Source organism: Cebidichthys violaceus, unplaced genomic scaffold (assembly GCF_023349555.1).
Source record: "Cebidichthys violaceus isolate CVI_PGR_0920_01 unplaced genomic scaffold, fCebVio1.0.p SCAF_2, whole genome shotgun sequence".
Classification (NCBI taxonomy): domain Eukaryota; kingdom Metazoa; phylum Chordata; class Actinopteri; order Perciformes; family Stichaeidae; genus Cebidichthys; species Cebidichthys violaceus.
This window is the reverse complement of record NW_027176372.1, coordinates 11588826-11614956: the sequence shown is the minus strand read 5'-3', so window position 1 is coordinate 11614956 and position 26131 is coordinate 11588826. Positions and strand designations below refer to the sequence as shown.

Here is a 26131-nt window from a genome sequence, read left to right as displayed (position 1 = left end):
GAAGTAATGACGATGGCAACACTGTCGGCATAATGTGAGACAGGATACTGGAGCTAATTTGCATTTCTTCTGTCTCCTTTCTTCCGCTCACATACACAAATCAACACCTGTATTTTTAGCTTTTATTATTATGGATCGCAGCTCTTTTTCTACATGTGCCATTGTTTTCACATTCTGAGTGAAAGTGCTCGCTGGACTGGCTCATTTTACATGTTTCCAGTGGTTAAAAATAAACTGCCAGGGATGCTGTGTGTACATGCAGAATATTAGTCACTGTTCCCCTCAGTTAGATATTACATTACCATAATCTGCTATTGACTTGGTTTGTAATAAGGACGTCACTGAAACGCTATAGCTTCATGTCAAATCCCCTGCAGGCTCATGCCTATATGATCTACTTTTCTCTTTGATGTCCTCCATGTGTGCGGTGAGATTTAGGCTAAGCTTTGGCTATTTCTGGTTGAAGTTCTGTGTGCAGGATATTGCACCTGTAAACAAAATGTAACATTTCAGACCGTGGGATTTTGAATTAGCTCTACATTTAGCTTTGTGAGTTACTAACTCGTGTTTTTTTTAATTTTGTGTCCGGTTCTGCCATCCTGGTAATAAACCATTCATTAAGACTAATTAGTGGTCATGGAACAGACAATTTGGGTTGTCACTGCGATGTAGGCAGCAGTATTTCCCCATGTCTCTGAGGGTCGGTTAAAGAGGACTGGAAGAAGATCTATGAGGCAGCCATGATCAATGAGCACAGAGGCCGGCCCAGCCGATCGATACGGCACAGATGGGGGGGGGGGGGGGGGGGGGGGCTCACTTCCCTTCGGGCAGACCTAGAGGACAGATATGAATAACTGTCGGGTGATGGGGTGAATGGAGGTCTATGTAACAGACAGAGTATACAGATAGAGGTCAAGTACAGGGATGGTCAAACGTTGATGGTAAATCAAGACTATAATATCAGTGATGTCAGTAATACTCACTGTCTGATAGCTATATTTTCATGGCACTAGATGTATTTATTAAGTTATTGGTAAAATTGGATGGCTGCAACTGTTGCTTTAAGATACTAAAGAGTTCAGTCTAATGTTCTACATAACTATGGGCACTGGTAGTTTTATCCATCGCTCTTATCAGCAATAATATCATTGTACTCAACAGTTTGATTGCTAATGGAATTATGGAACGCTGCGTCATCCCTAAAGAGAAGTCCGACATGAGCAGTCAGACAGTCAGGCTAGTTTTAAATACACCCCTCGGTTAACCCAACCAATTTAAAAAGAAGAAATGAAGGAACATTGTCAAATTCATTAACCAAACAGGCCTTTTGTTGTTTTTTTTGGCATGTGACCCCTTAAAACAAAGCAGTGTCTACCTGTGATCCATCACTGCTTCTCTCTTTTGGTGGGTTACGACCAGGTCAACCAAAGAGGGATATTTTTTCGTGCTCTATTCAAATTCTTGACAGGCCTGAAGAGCTCAAGTTATCCAATAAATCAAAGCCAAAATGGAGTCTGTCTACTTCAACATTCACCTGGCTTTTTGAATTTTCCTCATCAGGGTAGTTTCTTGCTCTGACTACTAAATAGAAAAATGTATGCGAGCATGTGAGACTGCTTCGTGAAGTTCTGTGGTCACACACTCGCACACACGCAATCGCTAACAAGAGACTGGAGCTGGAGCAGATGCATTTAATGTATTATTCAATGCAGCACATCCAATACTATCGCTTCATGGAGATAAGCATTAATATGTAATAATAACTCAGCAGGGGAGAAGAGACAATTGAGCTGCACTTATTATGTTATGCACTGTAATGCTGCAAATTTCTCAGCATTACATCTCAGCATAGGACCTGCCAGGAGAAACCAAAAAAAGAAATGTTTGTCTCCTGGAGGCCGTATTTCTTTCACCTCTACGGGGGCAAACAATACCCCAGAAAAGAGAGTCTTAGCTGGGATGGAAGTGTTAAGAAGAAGGGGGCGGGGGCTGGAGGTTAAGCTGCAATTTCAGAACCGGTGGCTGGTGTCACTGAGGCTCTGGGGTGTTGTATTTATTGTGTAGCTACTGTGTCAGTCAGTGAGGTACAGCTGTGGTGACTTGACTTCAACAGTGCATGCATGTTCAGAGGGATTACCGAGTGTTCAATGCGTTATTGAAAAAGGCGGACGAAAAGCAGATCACCGCTCCCTCCTGACTGTTCGGGACATGACAGTTATTTGTCGAGGAGAAAACGAAGAGAATGGGGTAGGGGGGAAAAAAGAAAAGAAACGGATGGTTGTTCTCTTGGGCTAGAGTCTGGCAGGTGCTGGTTTGATGAATGAGAAGGCTTGGATTTTTTTTGCTCCGGAGCGCCAGAGATAGAGAATGGCCCGTAGCAATCAATGTAGATCAGCCAAAACTGCTCCCCAAGCAGCTGAGTGATGGAGTGTGGAGCAGAACGGGGCTTGAGATTGTTTTGGTGATGTTGTGTGTGCCTGCATTGCTTTGCAAAAGAAAGGAAGGTGCATGGGGTGAGGGGAGGAGAGGAATGGTTGTAAAGGAGAAATTAAGCGACCTGTCATTTAATCTCCTCACCTGCTGAATGACCTCTTTCTAAGAACCACCCTCAACGTCCATTTAGTGCCCTGAGGTTTGAGAATTCTTTTGTGTTGAAAAGACTCCAGTCTTCCTCACACATACGCTTCTAGCTCAGCACATAAAGGCACACACACACGATACCGACGACTGTATTTCTATTTGTTCTCCTCATTGTCTTTCTAAGCCTGCTCCGAGTCCTTCTCTGTATTCATACCAGCTCACCAAGTATTTAAAACAAATCTGTCGTCTCTGGAGGTAATGGCAGCTGGGACGTGGAGGTCTGAGCTCAGACGTGTGGGGCTGGCAATTAGAAAACAATGTGTTCGGCGATGACGACCAGGATTTGTGCTGCGGGGTGGAGGGACGAGCGCCGGATGGCGGCAGCTGTCATGTTTTTGCGGCAAAGACAGGAGCGCGTTCGTCTTTTGTCACACGGCACATCTCGGGAGCTTCTGTGTACTTTAACGAGGAACAAAGCCTACAAGCATATTAAACACTGACATAGTGTAGCTGCTCTTACGGTGACAGCACAAGGCTGCTGATGCTCGTAGTACTTAATAACTGCCTCGCCATGACACCAGACCTGCAACAGTTGCTGAAAGTTGGGGAATCAAACTAAAAAATGCTATCGCATTATGAGAGGACAACACGGCAATGTGTACCGTGAGGCAATATGAATTTGTCTACACAGATTTTATTACTGTTATATGCCCTTATATCTGTTAAACAGTTGAGCCTAATGTTACACATCAGTGAGTCAGACTAATGCAAGATGATATTGGATTTCTGCTTCATATAATTGAACACTCTCTATGTCCCACCACTGGAAAACATACTGGCCAATTATAGCGTAGCCTCAGCCAGGTTCTACTTGGCGGCTCCGCTCCATAGAGTCTAATGAAATCGTTTCAGATTTTCTTAATGTTCAGGCTGTTTCTTTGTGGATTTGTAGCTAGTCGTGTTTAAACATTGTCCAATTGTGATAAAAATTGTGATAGAAACTGTGGAGCTAACATTAGCAGAGTACGTTAGCACATCATTAACTAACTAGCATTTACACTCCTATGCCACGGCAGCTACTGAAGGTGTCCTGAAGGTATGCACATGCTGATTTAAGTTTTTAATGATTGTAACAGTGAATAAAGACATACCCGGCTTTAAAGGAACAGTGTTGTTCCTTAATTTCATTGTTTTCAACCCGACCTCCAGGTGCTGCGGTGGTTCACTTTTACACTGTAAGCTTCAGATAATATTTCTTCAGCGAGTACAGTTAGTGACAGTGTGGGCTCCATGGTAGCTCAAACAGTTTGACAGAATAGCTTTTGCTCTTGTGTTTTGTGTTTTGAAAAGGCTAAAATATGTTTTAGATATTGCATCAACTACAAGCCCCATGCACATCATCTCAACATGAGGAGAAATACAAAGACTGACTGGCCTGGCATGCCTGGTTACAGTTGCTAGGCTATGATTGTACATTTGCTGTTCGGGGGGAGGGTTTTAGCAAATTGTTACGTGTGATGAACTATCTTTTGTCTACTGTATTAACCAAAAAATACTTCTGTCTGGTCATTGAAGCTATAAACTGCTTCTCTATTGACATTTAATTGACAACAATAATCAATTATTAATTTAAGTCATTTATCAAACAAAAAAGACAACTGTTCTTCTCAAATGAAATAATTTACTGCCTGCCTTTAAATACGTCACCTAGGGGAATTGTCACAGAAGTAGTAAACAGATTATCAGTAATAACAGCCTAGTAGTTGTTGTAAAGCCATGAATGCAACGTTTCTGGTTGTACTCAGAGATTCTGCTCAGGTCTTTTATTAACACTTCATTTCCCACTGGCTCTGCAGGAATCTGTTGAAAATACTTTTTTTTAATTTATACAGCAGTTCCTAAGGAATTAGCATGCAGGTTGTGTGTTTGCCTCTTCCTGCTCCACGTATCCACCTTCATCACTTCTTCTGTCAGAGGTGTGTGAGCGGGACCGTCCCTCTGCACCTGTCGACACTGATACGCAGATGGGGAGATAATTGCGAGGGGATGATTGTTAAGGAGATAATTGGAGTTTCCATACCCCCTGACAGGAGTTGGTCTGCGCTGGGCTTCTGACCCGCTGCCCAGGTAAGCATTTATTCTGTGGGCGGCAGGGCTCTGCAGCAAGCCAGATTGAAAATGTGTCGAGAAACAGCGAGGAGGAGAGACAATGGCCTTGCGTGAAAGGGTTAGAGAGTGAGACACAGGAAGAGACAGAGAGAGAGAGAGAGAGAGAGAGAGAGAGAGAGAGAGAGAGAGAGAGAGAGAGAGAGAGAGAGAGATGTGTTCGGAGCTGAGGGGAGTGCTCTCACACCCTCGATTACCCATTTAATGAGGCGATGCGCTGCCATTGTTTTATTGCTTAGAGGAAATAGGAGAAATCTAGATTTCGCTGTGTGGCCCCCGTTTCCCCACTGCTAGGCTGGCATCTGTTCCCTTTTGTTCGCAGCAGTCCCTCTATCATCTCCTCTCACAGACACTAATGCTTCTGTTGCTGTTCCTCTCCGGCTTTGCCTCATGTCCGCCCCTCACCTACATTTTCAAGACACGCTTGCTTTTTGGCTCATCCCTATTAACCTTCCATTACCCCCGTTTCGACTAATGTAATCTCTCATGAGTATCCAACGCTTCTCGCCATTAATCTAAGATCTGTTTGGCTGGTCAGCCGCTCTGATCACTGCTATTCCCAGTGGTGGAAGCTTTCGAGTTTAGAGTCTTCCTGTCTGCCATCTTTCTCTATTTTCTTTTTTTCTGTCTTCAAGTCGTCTCCTCATTTGTCTTTTTCCTTTCTTTTCTCTATTATTCTCTCTCTCTTTTTTCCCCCACATACACCAGTAACAACAGTGACATAAACACTATTTTATTGCTCTGCACAGGCAGTAAATCTCCCTTAAGCTTGAGGAGCTAATGCTGTTTATACCGGGGAATAGCGAGCGCACCTCTCTGGAGCGCAACACTCCATGGGGCATACGGATACTCTCGGGAGGCAGAAAGGCAGTGAGGCAAAGCCCGCCCCCACCTAAAAAACCTTTAAAACCCGTTTTGCATGTCTTGACTCGGTATTACAGAGTATGCATGGATGAAATAATCTCTTTGCAGTCGCCTACATTGACACGTTATCATGGAATGAATCATTTCCAGAATAGATTGCAAGTCGTTTGTAGGAGATCCAGGAGAAAACCTGCAGTAAAACCCTCCTACTCAGGCATGTCTGGAGACATTCATGCAGAACCACATCGGTCCTGCGTTTCCTCTGGGTCTCTGTCCTCTGAATAGAAGCAGATGTATTGCACTGTGTAGGGCTGAACAATTAATTGCATCCAAATTGATTGTATTTGTGTGTATTGTTGTTGACCTGCATTTACGTTTACATGTGTTGCATTTTTTGAGTTTGTAGTTTGTAGTTTATGTCATTATTAATGTGCTATATGTGCTAGCCTGTTTAGCAACGGACATTTGCCTGAGAGACTCCAGGAAGAGCTCGCAATTTATGTAAAATTGTTGTTTGTTTGTAGTTTTCACAGTGTCTGAGATGCAGACGAGAGAGAGAGAGAACTCTGAAAATAAAGTGCATCAAATACATCAGTACAAAGCGTCGCCATTCTTGCTGGACCAGTGTAGCTACAGAGAGAGAGCGTGAAATTAGCAGTAAAGTGTAGTCAAGTGGTAGCAAATGTACAGTGTAGGTTTCAGTTTGTCTATAAAGAAAAGCTGCAGCTCCTCAATGCCCAATTAAAGTCCTGTGTCTTGCTTCCCGACACAGTCTCCCCTGTGCTTCCCGACCACGGTCTGGAAGCTAAAGCTGGAATAGTTGTGTGCCCTTTAGTTTGTGTGATTTGTTACTGTAACTGACTGGCAATCAGTAAGATTCATATTTATTTTTCATGTATTAAAGTCCACAACAGGCCTGTTTGCTGTTATTTTTTCAGATTTTATTTTAAGTAAAGTAAGTTTAAGTATGATATTAAATTGCAATAGCAAGATTGGTCTAAAAATAAAATTGCAATTAGATTATTTTCCCATTTCGTTTAGCCCTCCTAACACTGTATGAGTCATTCTGTGTTGGAGGGCTCACAGAGGAGGCCACCCCCACCCGTCACCTGAGGGATTCTACATAAGCACAAGCTGTGTGAGAGACACTCTCTTGTCAAAACCAGTGAGACTTTTTTTTTTTTTTTTCTGGTTGAGGCGGGTGCAGGTAGCAAATGCAGGCCTCCCTAAAGCACGCATATGTGCCCGTGTGTGAATCTGATATGGACTTCCTTGGCCCTGCCTCTCATTAACGTAGCTGATTAGCTCTTCAGAAGACGGATGGGACCAGCGGGACCACAACATGCTCTCTGTTTTTATTACACACATCATCTGACAGTTATTAGCCATGGGTGGCTGAGTGGAGGATGATTGTGCGCGTCTTCCAGTGTCTTGTGTCAGATGTGTTTATCTCCCCTCAAAGTGCTCCGTGGTTGATTGAGCGACCATTCACCCTTGTGGAGGTGGTGTCTATTACTGCCTGATGTGACGGCAACCTCCCTGCTCCTGACCTCTCTTCTGAACGGATACCTTCAACTAGATATGGAAATAATAGTAAAGCGTACCTCGTGAGTGTGAGTCTTAACCAACCAAGTAAAAGCCAAAATGAACACCTGTTTTCATACTTTCACTGTTGTTTTTTAACCATATATATAAATATTTTGGCGGGACATTTTATGCCTGTCCTAGAAAGACAGGAAATGAGGGGATAGGGAGATGGCAAATGATATGCAGCAAAGGTGCCCAACCAGACACCTTCTGGTTTACAGTCACATAACCCTTAAGCCCCAAACCTGCAGTGGTAATATAAGCACCTATAAGACTTGTTGGGCAGCACAGGGATGGGCTTTATGCTCAAATCCTTTTGTGATGAAAGATTTGTGATAAAACGTTTTACGTCATGATGCACTTCAATCCAATACAATTCATTAACAAAATGATGTTTTCACCTCATGAATCACAGCTGAAACAATTGATTAAAGAGGTTGAGCACACTAATATATGCTACTTAGCACTGAGCACAGCTCAGGCTGATGGTAATGTCATTAGTTTTGCACGCATTTGGTCTCTACAAAGTGCCATGGCAATGATAGTTGTTGAGATTCAGTGTACCGACCGACAGACCAGCATTGCCATTCATAGACCTTGTTCGCTAGCATGGCGAAACAACAAAATGATATGACTTCTCTGCTTCTTCTCTCTCAGATGTGAGGATTTGCTTTTATTTTATGATGATTATATCTCTGGGTTTTGGTTGGTCGGAAAATAACAAGACTTTTGAAGCTGTTGCCTGGGGTGTGGAGATTGTGACATACTGACTAAATGATTAATTCAATAATAAAAAAGTAATTAGTTTATATGATGATGATGATGGAAAATAATAAATAGTTGCAGCCCTATGATATAGTGTCCTTGCCCCATTTTGCGAGCAGTTTCGACTGAAAAAAGCAAACCTTTTGACCTCGGGCATCCGTCTGAAATCTGTGGTGTAAAGGTGACATTGGATGGAGAACATAAACCCAGGTGTAGTAATAGGATTGAGACTCACTGAATGAATGGTGGTGTGCGACTTTTACGAGTCAGTCTGGCAGGGTTGTGGTAAGGCGGAGGAAAGTTGGGCTGGATTCAGCTGCTCACTCTTCCATTCCATGGTCTTCTTTTTTCATCGGTGGCCTGGGGGGGGGGGGGGGGGGGGGGTTCTTTGTCGTGTCACAGTACAAAATACAGAATGGTATATAGTCGATCTGTAGATAATTAATTCAGTCATTCCTCAGTAAAGTACCTTTACAGATGGCTGAACAGGAACCCTCCAATCAGTACGTTCTCTGCAGCTGAACCCAGCTTCCTGCTGTGAGATTCCGTCGGTACCACTGACCTTAATGTTGCACAGGATAATGGGCATGCAAGTCCCAGGGGGAGGAAATGGTAAAAGCCCTGTGCTCCTTCAGTGTTTGTTTGTGGAGGCGTATAATGTATACAACGTCCTTATCAGAATTTGCGGTTTGCATGCGTTCACCGTGAGTCCAGATTACATGCTTTTACTGAGCCAACGCGCTCCACAGACATTCCTCATATTGATTCTCGCAAACCTGGTTGCGGCTTCCCCTAAAAATTAATTTGAGAAATTGTTTTGCGACTGCACAGTACATTTCAATCCAGCTGTATTGATTATTTTTGACATATCAAGCAATGCAGAGCTATTGAAAAAATAATCACACACACACACACACACACACACACACACACACACACACACACACACACACACACACAAAGGAGCTGCCCCTCGATTCCACAGTCCTGTACTGTACACAGGTTAGTGTGTGCAGTTCCAGTGGAGCAGCTGGGAGGCAGGTACCATGCACAAGGGCACCTTGACACCTTTGACTGAGCAGTTTGCCATCAAAAAGGATCCTGGCATCCATGGTGCCCATTAAAATGGCCTCACTTTGATATCAGGATAATTTCTTTATTTATAGATTCTGTCAAATAAAGTTCAGGCTGTGAACTAAGCCCTTCTTAAGTTAATTAGAATCCATCGTTATTTCAAATACATATCATTTTTAAAGCTCCATTATCAATGCAGCCATAAATTCAAAGTCAGACTTTTATTTTTTAAGAGTGAACCAGCAATGGTCCAGTAGTTCTATGTGAATTTATACTGGGCTATAAACATTCACGGGCAGAACGAAGGATGCAGCGTTGCCCGCCACCCTGTAGCATCACACTCCCCTCCATCCACAACTTCAGATGCAGGAACGACTGTCACTAACACGCCCTCTTTGTGCAGCCGGCACAGACACGTCTGTCATTTGATATTTGGCTCATGCTAAGCAGAGGAACAGCTGCGGGGCACAGGAAACAGAGAACAGGGAAGACAGTGGCTGCGTGAGTTGTTGCTGACAGCTCCTCCTGTTGTGCGAGTATCAGTCCCTCCGGGATTTGAGTTTTTTTCCTCTTCTCCCACGGCTCAAAACTCTTTGACCACAGCAAATGCAAATCAACTTATTGTTCATTCATAGGAAAAGTTTAAGACGGGTGAAAATATAACATCAGAAGACAGATCCAGTGAGCTTTCCCTGCATCATCTGTATGTGTTTGTTCTGAGTGTAAATGTGCTGCTGTGGAAATGTGCTGCAAATCTTCCATTATTTGAGGAAATCATCTGGGGGGTTTTGCAAAAAGCCAAGTCAGTTTTGCAAATTTTCTAATTCCTTGAGGGGGGACCTAATTATGACAAAATGTCCAAACACTCACAACTCCCACTTCATCTCCCAGACGTCCTTCAGCAGCTCTGAGCTACTGTAATCCCTGCCAGAGACACAGACCGTTGCCCGGGCAACCTCAGTTCTGCCGCCATGGCAGCTGTAACTGTGGCGAGGAGACACGGAGTGCCAGGGTGGACAGGTGTTGCCGGGGTCTTCGGGATCACTTTTGGGTCTCTCAGCCCTGCCTCCAATGTCGTTACACATGTGGAGTGGCGCTAACAAGACAAAAACACTCAACGCGCCGCTCCTCTATGCTGCTACCAGAACCAGACCCGAGACTGCTGAGTTACACTAATATTCTGTGTCATGCTCTTGTCGAATTAGACGAGCACATGCTTCTCTTGCCAGCTCGAAGCAGGAGGTCCGTGCCACATGGCTGCGTGTTTCTTCTTTTTGTCGGACACACATACTGTAGGTATGAGAAATGACTCATATTCAGTGAGACATGGTAACCTGCTGCAGGGCAGAGTAATGGGACGCTGCACAAAAAGTCAAACAAGCTCTCATTACCTTTCATCCAGGCAGAGAACATGGAGGCCACCGCTGAAATTGGTCCTGGAAATTTGTAAGGGGAAATGTAATGTGTTCTGGTGGAAAGCAATAGCTGAGAGTGTGTCTATTTAATAGCAATGGCGTGTGCGGACCGTGAAGGAAAGATAGTTCTGTTACTGAGTCAGTGTGGTGAGGCTCAAAATGTCTATTTCAGGGCTCGCTTTAAGTAGGGTGAGTCACCAGGCTTTCGGAGCACTAGAAACTGCATGTGTGTGTGTGTGTGTGTGTGTGTGTGTGTGTGTGTGTGTGTGTGTGTGTGTGTGTGCACACATGTATTTCTATGTGATAAGGCTGACTTTCATCCCTCTCCCTCTATCTCCGTCACACACACACGTGCCTGCCCGGCGGGTGCAGGTCTGTGACGGGTTAGGCGTTTTGGGCACGGGCCATCCTCTCTCTGTCTTGCCCTCAGCTCCTAGCAGCGAGCTGGCCCTCGCACAGGGACAGGCAGCGACTTCAATCTGTTTGGTAAATACTGAGATAAGTAAGGCCCCCACCCATCGCCGCGGCGGAAAATAGCCCGAAGAGAAGACTAAAAAACACAAATTGGCTATTTTTAAGATATTGGAGGGTGTGAAGGAAGTCCGGTGACAAGGGGAGACAATGGGAGACAGAGAAATGGAGAGAGTGAGGGAGAGAAGCAAATAAGGGATGCAAACCACCTCCTGCTGCCAGTAAAATGCCAATGGAACCCTGGGGATGCATTGATTAGCCTCTCTCCTCCTAATCTGCCTTCAGCCTCTGCACCTCTCACTGAAGGCAAACACAACGACTGGTGGTACACAGATGGACAAACTGGCCAGCTCTGCATAAACATGTCACACAGAAGTTGAATTGAGGCAAAGACGAGGCTGTTAGAGTTGTTTTCCACTGAGAATAAGGCACTCTGCGATGACAAATTGTTACCAATGATGGATATCTCTTTTCCTCTCTCTCTTTTCAGATTTGGGCATAGATAGGTGGATTGCTTCTTTTTACACATTTGGACATTCAGGTGATACAATGAAAACGAAAGCACAACAAAAACGTCCACTCTACCTAGAACTCAATATAGTTCAATTCAGTTTAGCTAGATTCAGTTCAGGTCATTCAATAATAAATAAATTAATTAATTGATTAGTTATTTTGATTTCATAAGCATAACAAAAAAAGACATTGAACAAATTGCTTTTTCTGTTTGACCTAAAAAAAAAAAAAAAAAAAATGTTCAATTCACTCACTGTAAGACAGGGAAAGACAGCAAATGTTCTCGTTGGAGATGCTGGAATCGACCGTCTCATTGATTATTTGACCAATCCTTTTAGCTTTAATTCACTGTCTTTGTCTTCCCCACATGAGGGAACCAATGGGATATCATTTAAAGTACTGTACAATGATTAAAAGACTACATACCAGGATGGACATTGTATCGCATCATGCAGAGTGTGAATTAGTCTACGCAGTTAAATCCACTGTATGAAGCTGAAATGTTGTGGTGCAACTCTTACAATTCTTAGAGCATTTTCATTTTGGTTTACTATAACTGCGTTACAAACTTTCTCTAATGTCCTCTCTCACTGTTTTCTTTTTTTTCTCCTCTCTGGCAGTTTGCTCCCAGTTCTCCAAAGGTGTGTATGCCATCATCGGTCTGTACGACAGGAAGACAGTCAACATGCTCATGTCCTTCTGTGGGGCGCTGCATGTCTGCTTCGTCACGCCGTCCTTCCCCATCGAGACGGCCAACCAGTTTGTCATCCAGCTGAGGCCCGAGCTCCAGGACGCTCTGGTGGGAGTGATCGACCACTACGGATGGACCAAGTTTGTCTACATGTACAGTTCTGACTCAGGTAGGAAACCTGGAACTCTAACTATATATATGTATATTGGGCGTAATCATTTTTAGTGGACACCTTTATGTTGGACAAACACACATTTTAAGCTTTGCTACATCATTATAAAAAGATGCGACAGTGAAGTTGGCAAATGTAGATTATTCTCTAAAATAACTCATATGAAGATTTTCAATTGTTATCAATTACAAACAGATTCTTCATCAGCCTCATTCATGTTTGAATACCAACATATTTAAACACTTAAAAACCATTTAAAAAACAGTTTAGGTACAGTCACATGAAGACGGTAAGAGGCAAAAAACAGTCATTGAACCAACCACCATTAGTCGTCTTTATATTGCCATGGCGACAGCAATGGGGTCAATCGTAGCTATTGTGCAGCAATGAGCTCAATCAGAGCATCTTTTTCAGAACCACCGTCTTTGTGCAGATGGAGAACAGTGACAAAAAACATTGACCCGCACTGGCTAGCAGATAAATCACACAATGGAACAAAAGATGAAGCTCTTCATTGAGCGGCCCTCAGCAGTTACCTGTGTTGCAACAGTCCCTTTGTCAGAAACATGAGAAGAAAAAAAAAGCAGCATGAATAATGCTGTAGCAAACAATTTAAACATCTTGGAAACAGTCCTGTAGAAATAACGCAGCGCACCTGTCAGCCTCCTTCTCTTTCTACCGCTCTCTAGCCAATCAGCTGTAGCCTTCCCATAATGCCGTGCCATCTGTCCCAGGTGCTGTGGGTTTTGGAGCAAGACTGTGGGTGTATTTTTGTGCAAGTGTGCCCAAAAGCGTGCACCCTTTTATGTACGTGTGCACATTTTGCACATGCAAATTATTGCAACGTTTATCTGCACTTGTGTGAGAGACATAAGCAGCCTTAAATCAGTTTTAAAAGATAGATGCCATCATGTCACTCTGCAGAGCACACTATTAAGCGGTGACAGAGGAGATTTCACAGTGGTCTCTAGCCCTATTGATTCATGATGGCCGTAGCGCCACACATGTGCCACAGATTTCTTTTTTTTATTATCTTCCGTGATCCCTTCATTACCAACTCAAAAACTGTTGGGTAGTAGATGTGTGTGTGTGTGTGTGTGTGTGTGTGTGTGTGTGTGTGCGCAGTGTCACTCTTGTGTGATTGAGTGGTGGGATGGAGCAGGTGGAATCCATATCAGTAGTCCTCTGTTGCCTGGATACTACGCTGTAGTCACCCTTCCTACAGGGTTATTTTAAGCCTTTAAGAAAAAAAATTGTCTGTGTGTGTATGTGTGTGTGTGCTTTTTCCAAATATTCTATCTTTTCTAAAGACTGTTAGGTGATATTGCCTGTAAAAAGGTCAAAAGTTATCTAGTCTAATATATTTTATATAAGATATGTATTTATGCTTCAGATTTTGAGTGTTTTTCTCCATTGTCTGAAGTGTACACTGACATACAAGTATACCATACGCAGTGTAGTGCAGAGCGTTTGATATTTATTTGAACCAGTGTGGTGGTTTCTGTCACAACTCCCAAGAAGGGAAAAAGAGGTCAAAACCCTTTTAGTATATAGAACAATTTTTTCCCACTTTTTTTCTATTAACATCTGTCTTGCTGCCTTTCCGTGCAGCATCCGCTAATAAAAGTGCCTCTCGTTTTTTATTTTCAAAAGCCAAGAACGGAAAAACAAATTTGATAGCCCATTAAACCTATCATAAACAATATTCAGGAAATGGTTTCCCCAAAGTGTTATTTTCTCTACTCTCAATTGCCTGGTGCCCAGGTCTCTGTGTATTGCCTCTGGCCAGAGGGATGCTTATGACAGCCAGATTCTATTATGATATTATTCTCTTCCAGGATGCCTTCAGAGGACCATTTTTACCATGGCCAGTCTCACGAGCCTCCCTGTCAGGCTGGCTCTGATTTATAGGGGTGCATAACCCAAATGGCTACATTTGCAAAGGCGAGAGAATATTCAATGCAAACGCAGTGAGACTAAAAGGGGACGAAAGCAGGGAAGGTAGGAAGAATAGATGGGAGATAAGAAAAGATAAAGAAATGTAATACTCCAGCCACACTGATAACATTGAAGGAAAGTTGACTCCAGGTTTCTCTTTAATACTTTACACTACAAAACATCCTCAACACGAGAGAAAATGAATAATACACCTATTGTAACGTGTCTTCCTCAAGCGCCGGAACCTAATATACATAATGCAAGACCAGATTAACAAACAAATGAAAAGATCAAATGAACCGCTTTAGTGGGACCGAGCTTCCTTCACAAACTGCCGGGTCAGATTATGTTGCATGGTGCTGTCCATGGTGCTGAAACCAGGACTCGACTCCATTCAAAGACCCAGTCTCCTCAGCACCCACTGGCCTTATTCTCGGCCATGATTACCCCCCCCCCCCCCCGCCTATCATCAGTTTCACAGCTACTACTGAATCCGTCGGCATCGGCGACGGCGATTATTCATGAGACACCGTGAAAGGTGCAATACGTCACCATGTACATGTTTACAAGTCATCTTTCTGGGGGTGTCTAATTTATATACCTGTACTGCATTGTGGTCATATGTGGAGGCGAAAACAGCATCCATCTTTTCCTTTCTTAATGACCAGGTGTCAAACAGGCAGCAGGAATTGCCTGGAGAGCAGCTGGCGTGCATTTTAATAATGCCAGGCAATCATCTTTCAGAGGCTGTGACTATACCTTTCTCATTCTTCTTTTGACAGGGTCTGTGCTGCTGTTGTTGTGGATAAGCCATATTTACATTTGCTCAATATGCATAAAAAATGTCTGTATGAAGATGAACAAACACACGTTGAGGATATGCAAAACACATTATGTATAGGCCCATGCTGGCTCTAGCAATGTTTGCCAGCTTATTGGAGGAAAAGCAAATTCAGCTACATCGTGTATTAGTTTACATTTTCTAAATTTCGTAATTGCTATAATTCATTTGGGTAATGTCTGCCAGTCTGCTGCGGGGGAAATTACTTTATTTACTCTGTGGAACAACTGTGGCTGCCAGCTCGAGAGGAATCTGATTGGTCTACCGCCAGCAGCAAAGGAGTAAAACAGTGAGTCAGATTGTAAATCAGAGCTCAAGATCAATGTGTTCTCTAATCGCCTTTTATTTCCTGTCTTAGCATGAGCCCTTAGCTCATTGGCTGCTCTACCTCTGCCTCTATGGTGCTCAAGTGTCTCTGAGGCACAGTGGCGACGGTGTAATTGAGTAACGGCACCTGTAATTGGTACTCCGAGGACGTAAAGCTGGCTGTGAGTGTGTCGTCGGCGATGATACACGGGCTGATTATTTGTTAGTGTGGAAGTGGCGATTATTTAGCCCCGCGCTGTACGCACTGGAAAAGCACACCTGTACGTGTCAGAGTGCTTAATGGGCTGTCCCACTCGTTATCCTTTATCACTGAAGCTACAGGGGAGGTTCTGATGGATAAGCTTATCAAGAGCAGTTTGGTTTCCTGCACAGCTTCTGTTTCTTTCCGAAATTGTTTTTAATTTATCTCTCAGCTCATAACATAGCTACACACACTCATTGGTCCCTGCCGCTGTTGGTCTGTTGAATAACATTATGTCATCTGTGTGAATTGTTAGTGTGTTGATTGGTGTCATTGTATTACTGCTGGATGTGCAACAAACTGCCCCTTGGGGATAAAAAAAGACTACCTTACTTCACATTATCTTACACTGTATAAGATTAACTTGAACATAAATTACGTCCCCTAATAAAGCACAGATTGGTATGGATCGCTCTCAGTAGTCATTCATCACTTCATTCAGCTTGAACGTCTTTGCAGAACGTTTCCTGAAAATGCCCAAACACTTGGTCCCTGCAATGAGAGTTTCACCCTTCTCCACTCTTCTGTCTAGGCCTGTCAGTGCTGCAGAAGGTTCTGGACACAGCAGCGGAGAGGAACTGGCTGGTGACCTCAGTCAACGTGGAGACCATGACGGAGGCCTCCTTCTTGAAAGTGTTCCAGGATTTGGACAAGAGGAAGGAGGGCCAGATTATTATCGATTGTGAGACTGAGAGGCTCACTGGCATCCTCAAAAAGGTAAAGAGCTTTTCTCTGTTTTTCTAGTGAGAGGGGATTATGTAATTATGTTGCAATAGCATAATGCAATTTCAGCTGAAAGGCCTCATAACACAGTGAAACCATAGTGTATGTTATGCACTCAAGTAGGCATTTTACATGATCAGTCAGTTTGAAAGGACCTATACAGATGAGCAAAGGACAGAGGCAGGGAGAGAAAGGAGGGGATATTAATGGAGGGGGTTGTTGGTGGTCTGCCGGGTTGTTTAGTCTCTTGGAGCATCAAGGACAGAGGAGATAAATAACACAGCATTGGCATTTGGAGTCGGCAGTTCTTCTGTGATAGGATCATCACTTACTCACCTATGTGCGGTCGAAAGGAAAAGGATCTTGGCATCACATTTGACTGTTCATTAAACCTCTCCCCTGAACAGAGATTGCCCAATCGCAGCTTAACTAGGCACGGCAGGTCTGTCAAAAGTTTTACTCAACATTTAAAGAGTTTGTATGGTGGTTTCTTTTTCATAGCATTTCCAAAATCAAAAACATGACAGCAGAAGTGTAAAAATTGCATTAAACAGTGTTTGTCTGCTCTAATGTCAGCTGCAGTCAATAGCATGTCTGGCTAACTAGCTTACTGCCTACAATAGTAAACGAGCATTACTTCCAACTATTTCGCTACATGAGTTTGTGAGGTTACAGGTTACATTTTTTTTTTTAAGCCCAGTTTGTGCACAATCACTCTGCAGAAGCCGGTCCTGGATAACGGATAATGGAGAATAACGTTAACAACTCCTGCTAGCAATCCCACCCAGACTCGTTACCAGAGATACAGTAGTTATCGTACTGCATTAAACTGTGTGTAAATCATTAACCTACAAGCCTTTTCTCCTGTTAAATTGGAACATGCTGTTTGAAAATGCAAAGCAGTAAACAAGCTATGAAGCCAAACAGGGTTATGTTAGAACAAATTAACAGAAAACTGGCGCAGAGACACGTAGCTTTAGCCTCGGTCTTTGAGCACAAATTCATGCATGTAGCGATGAAGTGCCTTATAGGACCCTTCTTCGGTTTCCTGTTTAAAATGAGTCAGCTTGAAATATTTAAAAGTCAGACAGAAACTGCTTATTTAAACTCATTAAGCTATTGTCTGCTCAATTAGCTAGCTAGCTACAGCTGATACAATGTGCTAAGAACAGTTGGCCTTCCAGCTGGCTAAATTGAACATCTTCAGATAAAAACTAAAAAGCCTGTATTTATCTCCCTCTGTCTGCAATCAATTACCCATTGTTTAAAAAAATGGCTAAAAATGTAGAACAGTAAATCTACTACTGTGATTATAGACCTTTGTCATAGCAGGAAAATCACAGGTGTAATTAATAATGACGTCAGCTAGTTCCAGGGCTCTGGTATTGTGCATGCTGACTCGCTGTCATGGCTTATCATTAACAAAATTTGTTTCACCTGCGCTTTTCCTGCTATGACAAGTCAAAGTGTCTGCTGAGAAAAAGGTGCTGCAAACGGCACATTTGACGTGCTTGAAAGCTAGCCACCATTAATACATACAGGCAGTTGTATCCCCAGAAATATATGACACATTCGTCATATTTGTATTGTTTTGCTTGTTGATGTCACTTGTATGATTTATGACTTTTCAGTCAGATTTTATTAGCTTTTCTTCTGTTTCAGTATATTGTTGTTTATAAGAAGAAAAAAACATCGCACACACATGCACTTTTATGATGTTCGTAACACACATACACACACACAAACACACACAGTCCCCGTCTAGATGTGTAGTCTGTGGCTGCTTTGTGTGACTGTTATTGATGGCCCGGTGTCTACAGTTAAGGTTATTGCATCAGTTCTCACCAGTTTACAGGAGCTGAGCCTGAGAAGTTCTCCATTCAGACGGCCACCATCAATCACCCACATCTGCTCCCTGCCTCCACACTGCCCCGTCTGTGCATCCAAACAATGGCGAACACACACACACACACACACACACACACACACACACACACACACACACACACACACACACACACACACACGCACGCACACACACACACACACACACACCACTGCCTATTTTGCCCTTTAAACTCCCTCCTGTGTTCATCTCGTTCATCTCATATAGCACACAGATTCTCCTGCGATAATGTCACTGACAGATTCCTGAGGGCTACTTCTCACATAAACTGAATGTTGATGTATTCTCCTTAGGGAACATTCATCCTGACAGAAGAGCTACCGCGAAAATGTTTCCGAGAGACGGAAAAAGTGACCCGTTCTCTTGGGGTTGAACCGTGAATGACTCTTCAAATCTGCATGTATAATTAAAAAGCTACTCGCATCAAAACCATTTCCATTTGACGGTGGACTGTGGCAGTAATGCATGTTTTCCCCCCAGTGTCTAGCCGATTGGTGTCAGTGCTGGTGTGTGTCTCTCCTCCTTCCCTTCAGTTTTTCCTCGCCTGGGACTTGGCCGCGGGGCCCGCCTTGTGCCGGGGTCACTATTAATAACAAATGCCACCTTCTGTCATGACCTACAGCATCATTAGACACACATAACACACAAACAAATGAGTGCACTTCCCCGAAGTATTCGCGAGGGAGAATGCTCGCAGAGAGGGAGAGGAGTGAAAAATGTGTGAGGTTATGCGTGGTGCCTGAGCAGAGACAGTGGAATGAGCCTCTTATCCGCTGGCCTAAGGCTATTAATTGGATGGTGCATGGCTTTGAATAAGTGCTGCCCACTCGGCCTTATTTTATGTGACGGCCCAGTATGCTGTGATGACACATATGCACAGACACACACACACACATTTGTTGTACAGTACAGCAGTTGCTTTAATTTATTTATTTACTTTTGTCTATCTCGACACCACATCTACATTTAAGTGTCAGTCAAACTGCTGTCCAATGTGCCCATTTCTTTTATAAAATGAACCAGATCTGGCGCTTCACTACACACCTCCCACCGCGATGTTCAAACTGCCCTGACCCTTGGTGCGCTCGGCTGACCTGCGACGCCTGCAGTCAGAGAGTTACAGCGGCGCAGGTGGAAGAGAGGTGCAGGCGTGGGAGACGGTCTTGTGCACAGTTCAGCGCTTGATGATATTGTTGTTAGATCACGTTGGAGTTCTAGGAAGCTAGAATATTTTATAGTTATTTAAATATAAGATCAAAGATCAAATAAGAGCTCTCAGGGGAACACTATTGAAAACAGATGATGAGTAGGAGGAGAATAGAAAAAGATAACGTACAGTGTGCAGTATTTTATTGACAAATTGTTGACTGATTCTTTACGACACGTAAAAGCCTCGAGGATGGGAAGCATGATATGTTACGTGCAGTTTACTGTCAGTAAAGAGTGGATTATCCATTACATTTTGTATTCAATTTCTGCCTCTTTCAAGTCATTTGACTTTTTTTCCTCCTTTTTTTCATTAATTTGTTTATTTTGTAATAATAACTATAATTCTTTGCTTTTTAAATGGTCAGTTTTGGGTGTGATTTGTTTTTATTCGTGGTTACACATCATAATTATCAGTGAATTAATTAATTCAGTTGCTTTTGTATTCATATGAATAGTATCAGTGGTGGGTTTGTGTGTGATAGATAATATGTTTTTTGTGGAAGCGGGTGTCTGGCCAAAGGCAAAAAATGTTGGAGAGGAGGAGGAATTTAAAGGAGATGGGAGGGGAAAGAGCACTTATTTTCATTCGACTCCTTAAGCTACTTTGATGAATTTTATTATATGGAGTCTTTTGGTATGTTGAAGTTTTTAATCATTTATTAAAGCTGTTCTTTGTGAAGTTAGTCATCTTTTATTTTATTCGATGTTTAGTGTTACTTTAGTACTCCATTTGCTCTGATGTATTGTGAACCTACACTCTGTCTGTCCTCCACAAGGTCAGGTACTGTGCACTCTACCAGGTATGCTGCTGAGACACTGTCAAAACCTCTCTCTCAGTTGTACACACACACACACACACACACACACACACACACACACCAACCGTCTGTTTTTGTATCACAGGCGTTTTATTTTCTATATCTCCTCTGACCTTGTCTTCCAGATTGTTGAACAAGGCAAGAATGCAAAGAGCTACCACTACATCCTGGCTAACCTGGTAAGGAATCGTCATTATATCACTGCATTTATTAAATCTTTTTCCATTTCTTTGAAATATTCCACATACTTGTCTAAATACTTTCACGCCTCGATTAATTAATTTGCATTGCTATTAAATGTGGCTTTTAACAGGATTCCAGGCTTTCACTGTTTTATTGCCAGTTTAATAGACTTGCATGGGCCGAATGATTTAGCCTAAAACTGCCTTTTTTTTTTTTTTATGTCTTCTGCGTTCTCCATCCCGTTTTCCTCCACAGCTACTTCATTCTTTCACTGGATCGTCAAACCCGCAGACATAACGGCCGCACAGTAGTAGACTCACAGGAAAACCACGAGCGAGAAACGCGTCAGGACAGTCAGAAATCTTTCAGGCAGCGAATGTATGCAAGCTTATATCCATTAGCTCCCTTTGTCTGCTGCCATTTGCACAGTGCAAATGGTGTGTAGACCCCTTCAGCCTCCGCCAGACTTGCTAAATGCAACCAAATGAAGAGAAAATTGACATCAACTGAAGCTGTAATATGGTAATATGCATTAATATGCAGCTGCTGGCTTGAGCAATTTCTCAGTGCTGCAGTTTTAGATTGGCTCAATCTCTCTTGTCTGGCCAGTTTGCCAGATTTAATTTTGAATGATAAGGCTCAGACAGTAATAACAGCTGATACACAAAGTGGCCACAGTCTTTTATAATGGGCCCATTGAAAGGTTTGTGCAAAAATTACTTTTTCTGTGTCCTTGCACCATTTCAGAATTTAACTTATTTACTTACTTGTGTGTGTGTGTGTGTGTGTGTGTGTGTGTGTGTGTGTGTGTGTGTGTCTGAAAAGAACAGTTTGATAGAGTGATAGAGAAAAGAAACAAGGGCTTGAGAGATTAAAATGTAAAATATGTCAGAAATACCACGCGCCATGTTCTGTGCTGGCAAAGGCTAGTTTCTATAGTAACCTCTTCAGCTCACTGCGCCATTAGCTCACACATGGAGCAGAAAAAAAGACACTAGTCTGTCTGCTCAGCTGAGAAATATGGACACCCGGAAACACACACAGGTACATTAGGTAGGCCGAAGTGAGGGGAGTTTGAGCTTGCCTTCATTTTGTACCTGCCACCCTGTCGACCCTCCCCGAAACTGTCTTCTCTGCACAGATGTGAAGAGATAAAGTAAACAAGCGAAAGTTTGAGACAGACATGTGGCCAAGAGAGAGCCTGAAGCTCCAAATTACATGAAAGAAATAGCATCAGAGCGGAGAAGAAAGGGAAAGGATAGAAAGTGTAGCCTGGCGAGCAGGTGAGACACCGGAGAGACACCTTTTCTTTTCATCAGTCAAAACTTTGCTCTCAAATCTTAGACAAATTGTGTCAACTCCCACCCGATCCCACTCGTCTGTCTCCTCTTTACCCCATGACAGGCGGCCTGCTCAGAGACCAAATCTGCTTTTCTGCCATTCTCCGGCTATGAAAAACAGCCTTCTAACATAATAGTCAGTGGAGAAAATACATGTAGGAGATACCATTACAGTAAATCACGTCTTTCTCCATTGTGTTTTGCGAGGCATCTCCTGCTTTGTTCCCAGTGGCCTACAGTGTAAGGTTTTGATCCGGCCATTGTTAACGGTGGCCCATGAGGACTCAGTCTATCAGAGATTAGCTCCGGACTGACCACAGACATGAAATGGGGTTTTCTGTTTTCTTTCTCACTTCTCTTGCCCTTCGAAAAAGGCAGGGATGAGGTATGTTCAATTGGATAACCTCTCTAAGTGAGGAGAAGAAGGATTGCCGCGCTTTCTAAGCGAGTGACGGGAATAAATAGAGACATCTGACAAAAGTTCTAAAGCTGTGCAGCGCCGTGTCGCTCACGACCAGTCAGGACTGGGTGCAATGGAAATAATGTGTTTTTTTAGATTGAATATTCAAACGTCGTATTTTCCAAATTTTGACAGCCCAGTAAGAATTGATTTCTTTTAAGGTTTGTTTGGAACCACTGGTACCAGTGAACCCTCAGATTTTCTATTGTCACTGCAGCAAGTACGGTTCAATACTTGAGGACTCTGCTAATCATGCGTTGTGCACGATGATGAAATCGTAATTATCTTGTAAACCTTCAACTCTCAGTTCCCCTCTCTTCCTGTCCACTTCCTGTCTTAGGGCTTCCTGGACATCGACCTGACAGACCTGAGGAAGGGTGGGGCGAACATCACCGGCTTCCAGCTCGTCAACAACTCTGAGCCCGGCGTCAGCCGCGTCGTCCAGCAGTGGATGGAGTTTGACAACAAAGACTCCAAAGTGCCCAAGAGTGGACTCAAAGTACTGCCTTGCTTTCTGATCTCTCCTCCTTTTCTTCTTTTATTTTTTTTTCTATTATCTTTAAAGCGTTAATACAAGAAGTTGTGAGGCGTGTTAAGATGTCAAGAAGGTTGTAGTTTCCCCTGTCAGTTAATTTGTTAGTGACTGTCAGCAGCATATCGCAACAAGCTATGAAAGGATTTCTATTGAATTTGCTTGACAGATAACCCATGATCCTATCAGAGTAAAGTGATTCAGAACTGGGATTTCTGCTATGAAATGATTATTGATTTGTAACCATAACAACCAGCTGAGATAGAGGATTGATGCCAAATACAAACATCTTTGTTTTTACAAGGTCAAGAAATAAACCTAAATAAGTTAAAATATTAGATTATTAAATTATGTATTTAGGTGTTAACGCAAAGCTAGGGGAGACTTTATGAAATTCATGGATTTATTTTTTATCGCTGCCTTGCCTTTCCTTGGCCAAGACCTTTATCAGTTTTTATCGCAGTGTTTGCTTCTGGTTTGAATGGTCTGCTCTCTCTTTACAGTACACTGGCGCGCTAACATATGACGGGGTGAAAGTCATGTCCACGGCCTTTCAGAATTTAAGGAAGCAGAGGATAGACATCTCTCGCAGGGGCAACGCTGGAGAGTGTCTTGCCAACCCACCAGCTCCCTGGGGGCAGGGCATAGACATCCAGAGAGCCCTGCAGCAGGTCTGTGTGCATACATGGGGGCATGCTAATGTGTACACATACATAGACCCTCATACACACACACACGCACACACACACATGCACACACACACACACACACACACACACACACACACACACACACACACGCACGTGCAAATTCTTGAGTGGCACATTGGCTAACGGCTCCTGAGTTGGGGCTGGCTGAACAAATTAGGTCTCATTCTGTCGTGTAAAGTTCACATTAAGGCGTAGGAGAGCTCTGCAGTATCAAATGTGACATCATGGCTGGTAAACAAAACCTGCAGGCAATAACACTCAGCCATGATCATCATGGAATATGACAGTAGCAATTGAGTTTAGAAACATAATATTTGGCAATGGAAATAGAAATGTTCGCTGCCCTTGAGACTTCACATTGTCTCATGGAGACACTCGTGCATACGACAGCATGTGTATTTCGAGGAACGGACATTATTTTAATACAGCATATTTGAAATTACGTTTTCAAAAAAGACTGCCAAAATACGTTTCTAATTAAATACACAAAGAAATATGTTATGTATTTACTCTCGGACATCATTCACATAAGGTGTGGAGGTCTTATTACAAATGCACTTTAGGTGTGAGGGCGTACATGGGATTGCATGTGAGTTTGTGAGTGCGCGTGCAGCCCGAGGCTCTGTCTGCAGAGTGACTGTGCAGCGGCCCGCTCAGTGTCAATCTAGCCATCTGCCTGCGCGTGGACTGTAGATCGAAGCCGCGTTCGCTCAATTAACTCCGTCACACAGCCAAGACAAACACACTGCACTGTACACATACACGCACACACCGTCTGTCATTCACTTCCGCAGGGACCAGGCACTGTGGACCATTTACAATGAATACTATACAAATGCATGCAAGCCACGATGAACATGCATCGCGTGCCGGCGCGACACGCTAATGCCCGCTGCCAGCGCAGACAAGAAGTGGACTGTATGAATGTCATGCATCACCGCAGCCATTATTGACCCATTTGCCGAGCCTGAAAATTACTTATTCAATGTCTGCGACTCCATTACAGGTCCGTATAGATGGATTGACTGGTCACATTCAGTTCAACGAGAAAGGCCGCCGAACCAACTACACTGTCAGCGTCATGGAACTGGCCCCCTCTGGACCAAAGAAGGTGAGCCTGTAGCCTGAGGATACTGTGTATGAACTGTGCCTGTAAGTTTATCAGTGGAATAACCCTGTGGCTCATTTTAGGTCATTTTAAGTAGAAGAAAGGTCTGGGTCCACATATCAAACTTGTAATAAATTACTCTCCAGAAAGCAAAAAACTTAGGAGTAAAAGAGTTCTCCACTGACTGAAATAAAGACATATTTATCAAGCAGTTTATTCCTATTTAGAAGTGAAGAGTAACATATTAGCATAATCACATTTTAATCCCATGTACGCTTTGAGCAGAAAAAAGACAATCAGAAAAAAGGAAGTTTCCTGACCTTTAAAAAATTCCTTACATTTTACTCAGTGATGCTTTCTGCAAAATCATGTGTCATTTTAATTTTAAAAAATAGAAGAAATCTTGAATATCTTCAGTAGCAATTAACATGTCAAATCAGCCACAATGTAATCTAATGCAAACAGTGGCTGAAACTACTCTATCCATACTCCTCTTACACAGTATTCATACTCAACTCTGTTTCAAATGTCATAAGATATTAGATGAATTACTTTTATTTACTCAAGTCCAAAATGTCACTTCAAGCGTATTTGACATTGTGACATTCGGCCCGTCTTAGGTTGGCTACTGGAACGAAGATGAGAAGTATGTGACGACTGCCAGCTTTGTGAGAGGCAGCAACGAGACGTACGGCCTGCAGAACAGAACTTACATAGTCACCACTATCTTGGTGAGTACAATAGACAGGATGACAGATTTCGGGGAGGAGGGGCTGGTGAGACACGGGCGAGATGGAGACGGGGGAAAGGCAGAGTAACATTTTTCATTTTCTTTTATGATAGAGTTCCTAAAAGTTCAGGACCCCGAAAGAATTCAGCAGACATTTGTGATTGTATCTCCCTCCCTCCCATCCCATACCAACTCTATTCCGCTAACTTCTCTCTGTCTGACTCGTGCCTGCTCAGAATCACAATCGCAAAAATTCATTTTGGCAAGTACAACACGCGTACAGAAATTCTCCCTGAGGACACCGGCTGACCGACTCGCGCAGTTCCACTGTACATGTTTACGATACGTTTAAAAGAGAGCACAAAGATAACACAACCTCACGTTGAATGGACACAAAATGTGCATTCAGAATTATGCTGGTAGTTCGTTTTTTTACAGTTTTAAATAGCACAGGAGAACCTTTATTCCTGAGGCTGTGAAGTGTTAGCCTGCCCTCCATTTCTTTGTCCCCCTATGTTATTCATTCATTCAAGACTTGGCCATGTTGCATTCAGCGTCCTGGCCTACATTACAGAGATGGAGGTCTTGTGAATGAGGTTGTATTTGAGAATAGGGCGACAGCAATTCAATCTGACCAGCTCTCATCATGACATTTTATCAACAGAAAGCGACATAGCTGGCAATACCTGGCTCATATACAGTAGAGGATAGTAAAGATCAGAGTATATCTTCCCCGGTACAGGATGTTCTCAGGGTCTGCATCATAT

The 26131-nt window shown here is 43.1% G+C and overlaps 1 protein-coding gene across 1 annotated transcript in view; it reads left to right on the top strand.

Annotated features, from left to right (window-relative positions):
* The window catches only part of gria1a (glutamate receptor, ionotropic, AMPA 1a), a 75680-nt gene that overhangs the window by 5664 nt on the left and 43885 nt on the right, over positions 1-26131 (top strand). The window contains 7 exon segments of the mRNA XM_068714403.1: positions 12056-12295; positions 16178-16362; positions 20427-20480; positions 22625-22783; positions 23320-23487; positions 24533-24637; positions 25255-25365. Of these exon segments, the coding sequence (XP_068570504.1) occupies positions 12056-12295; positions 16178-16362; positions 20427-20480; positions 22625-22783; positions 23320-23487; positions 24533-24637; positions 25255-25365 (1022 nt within the window).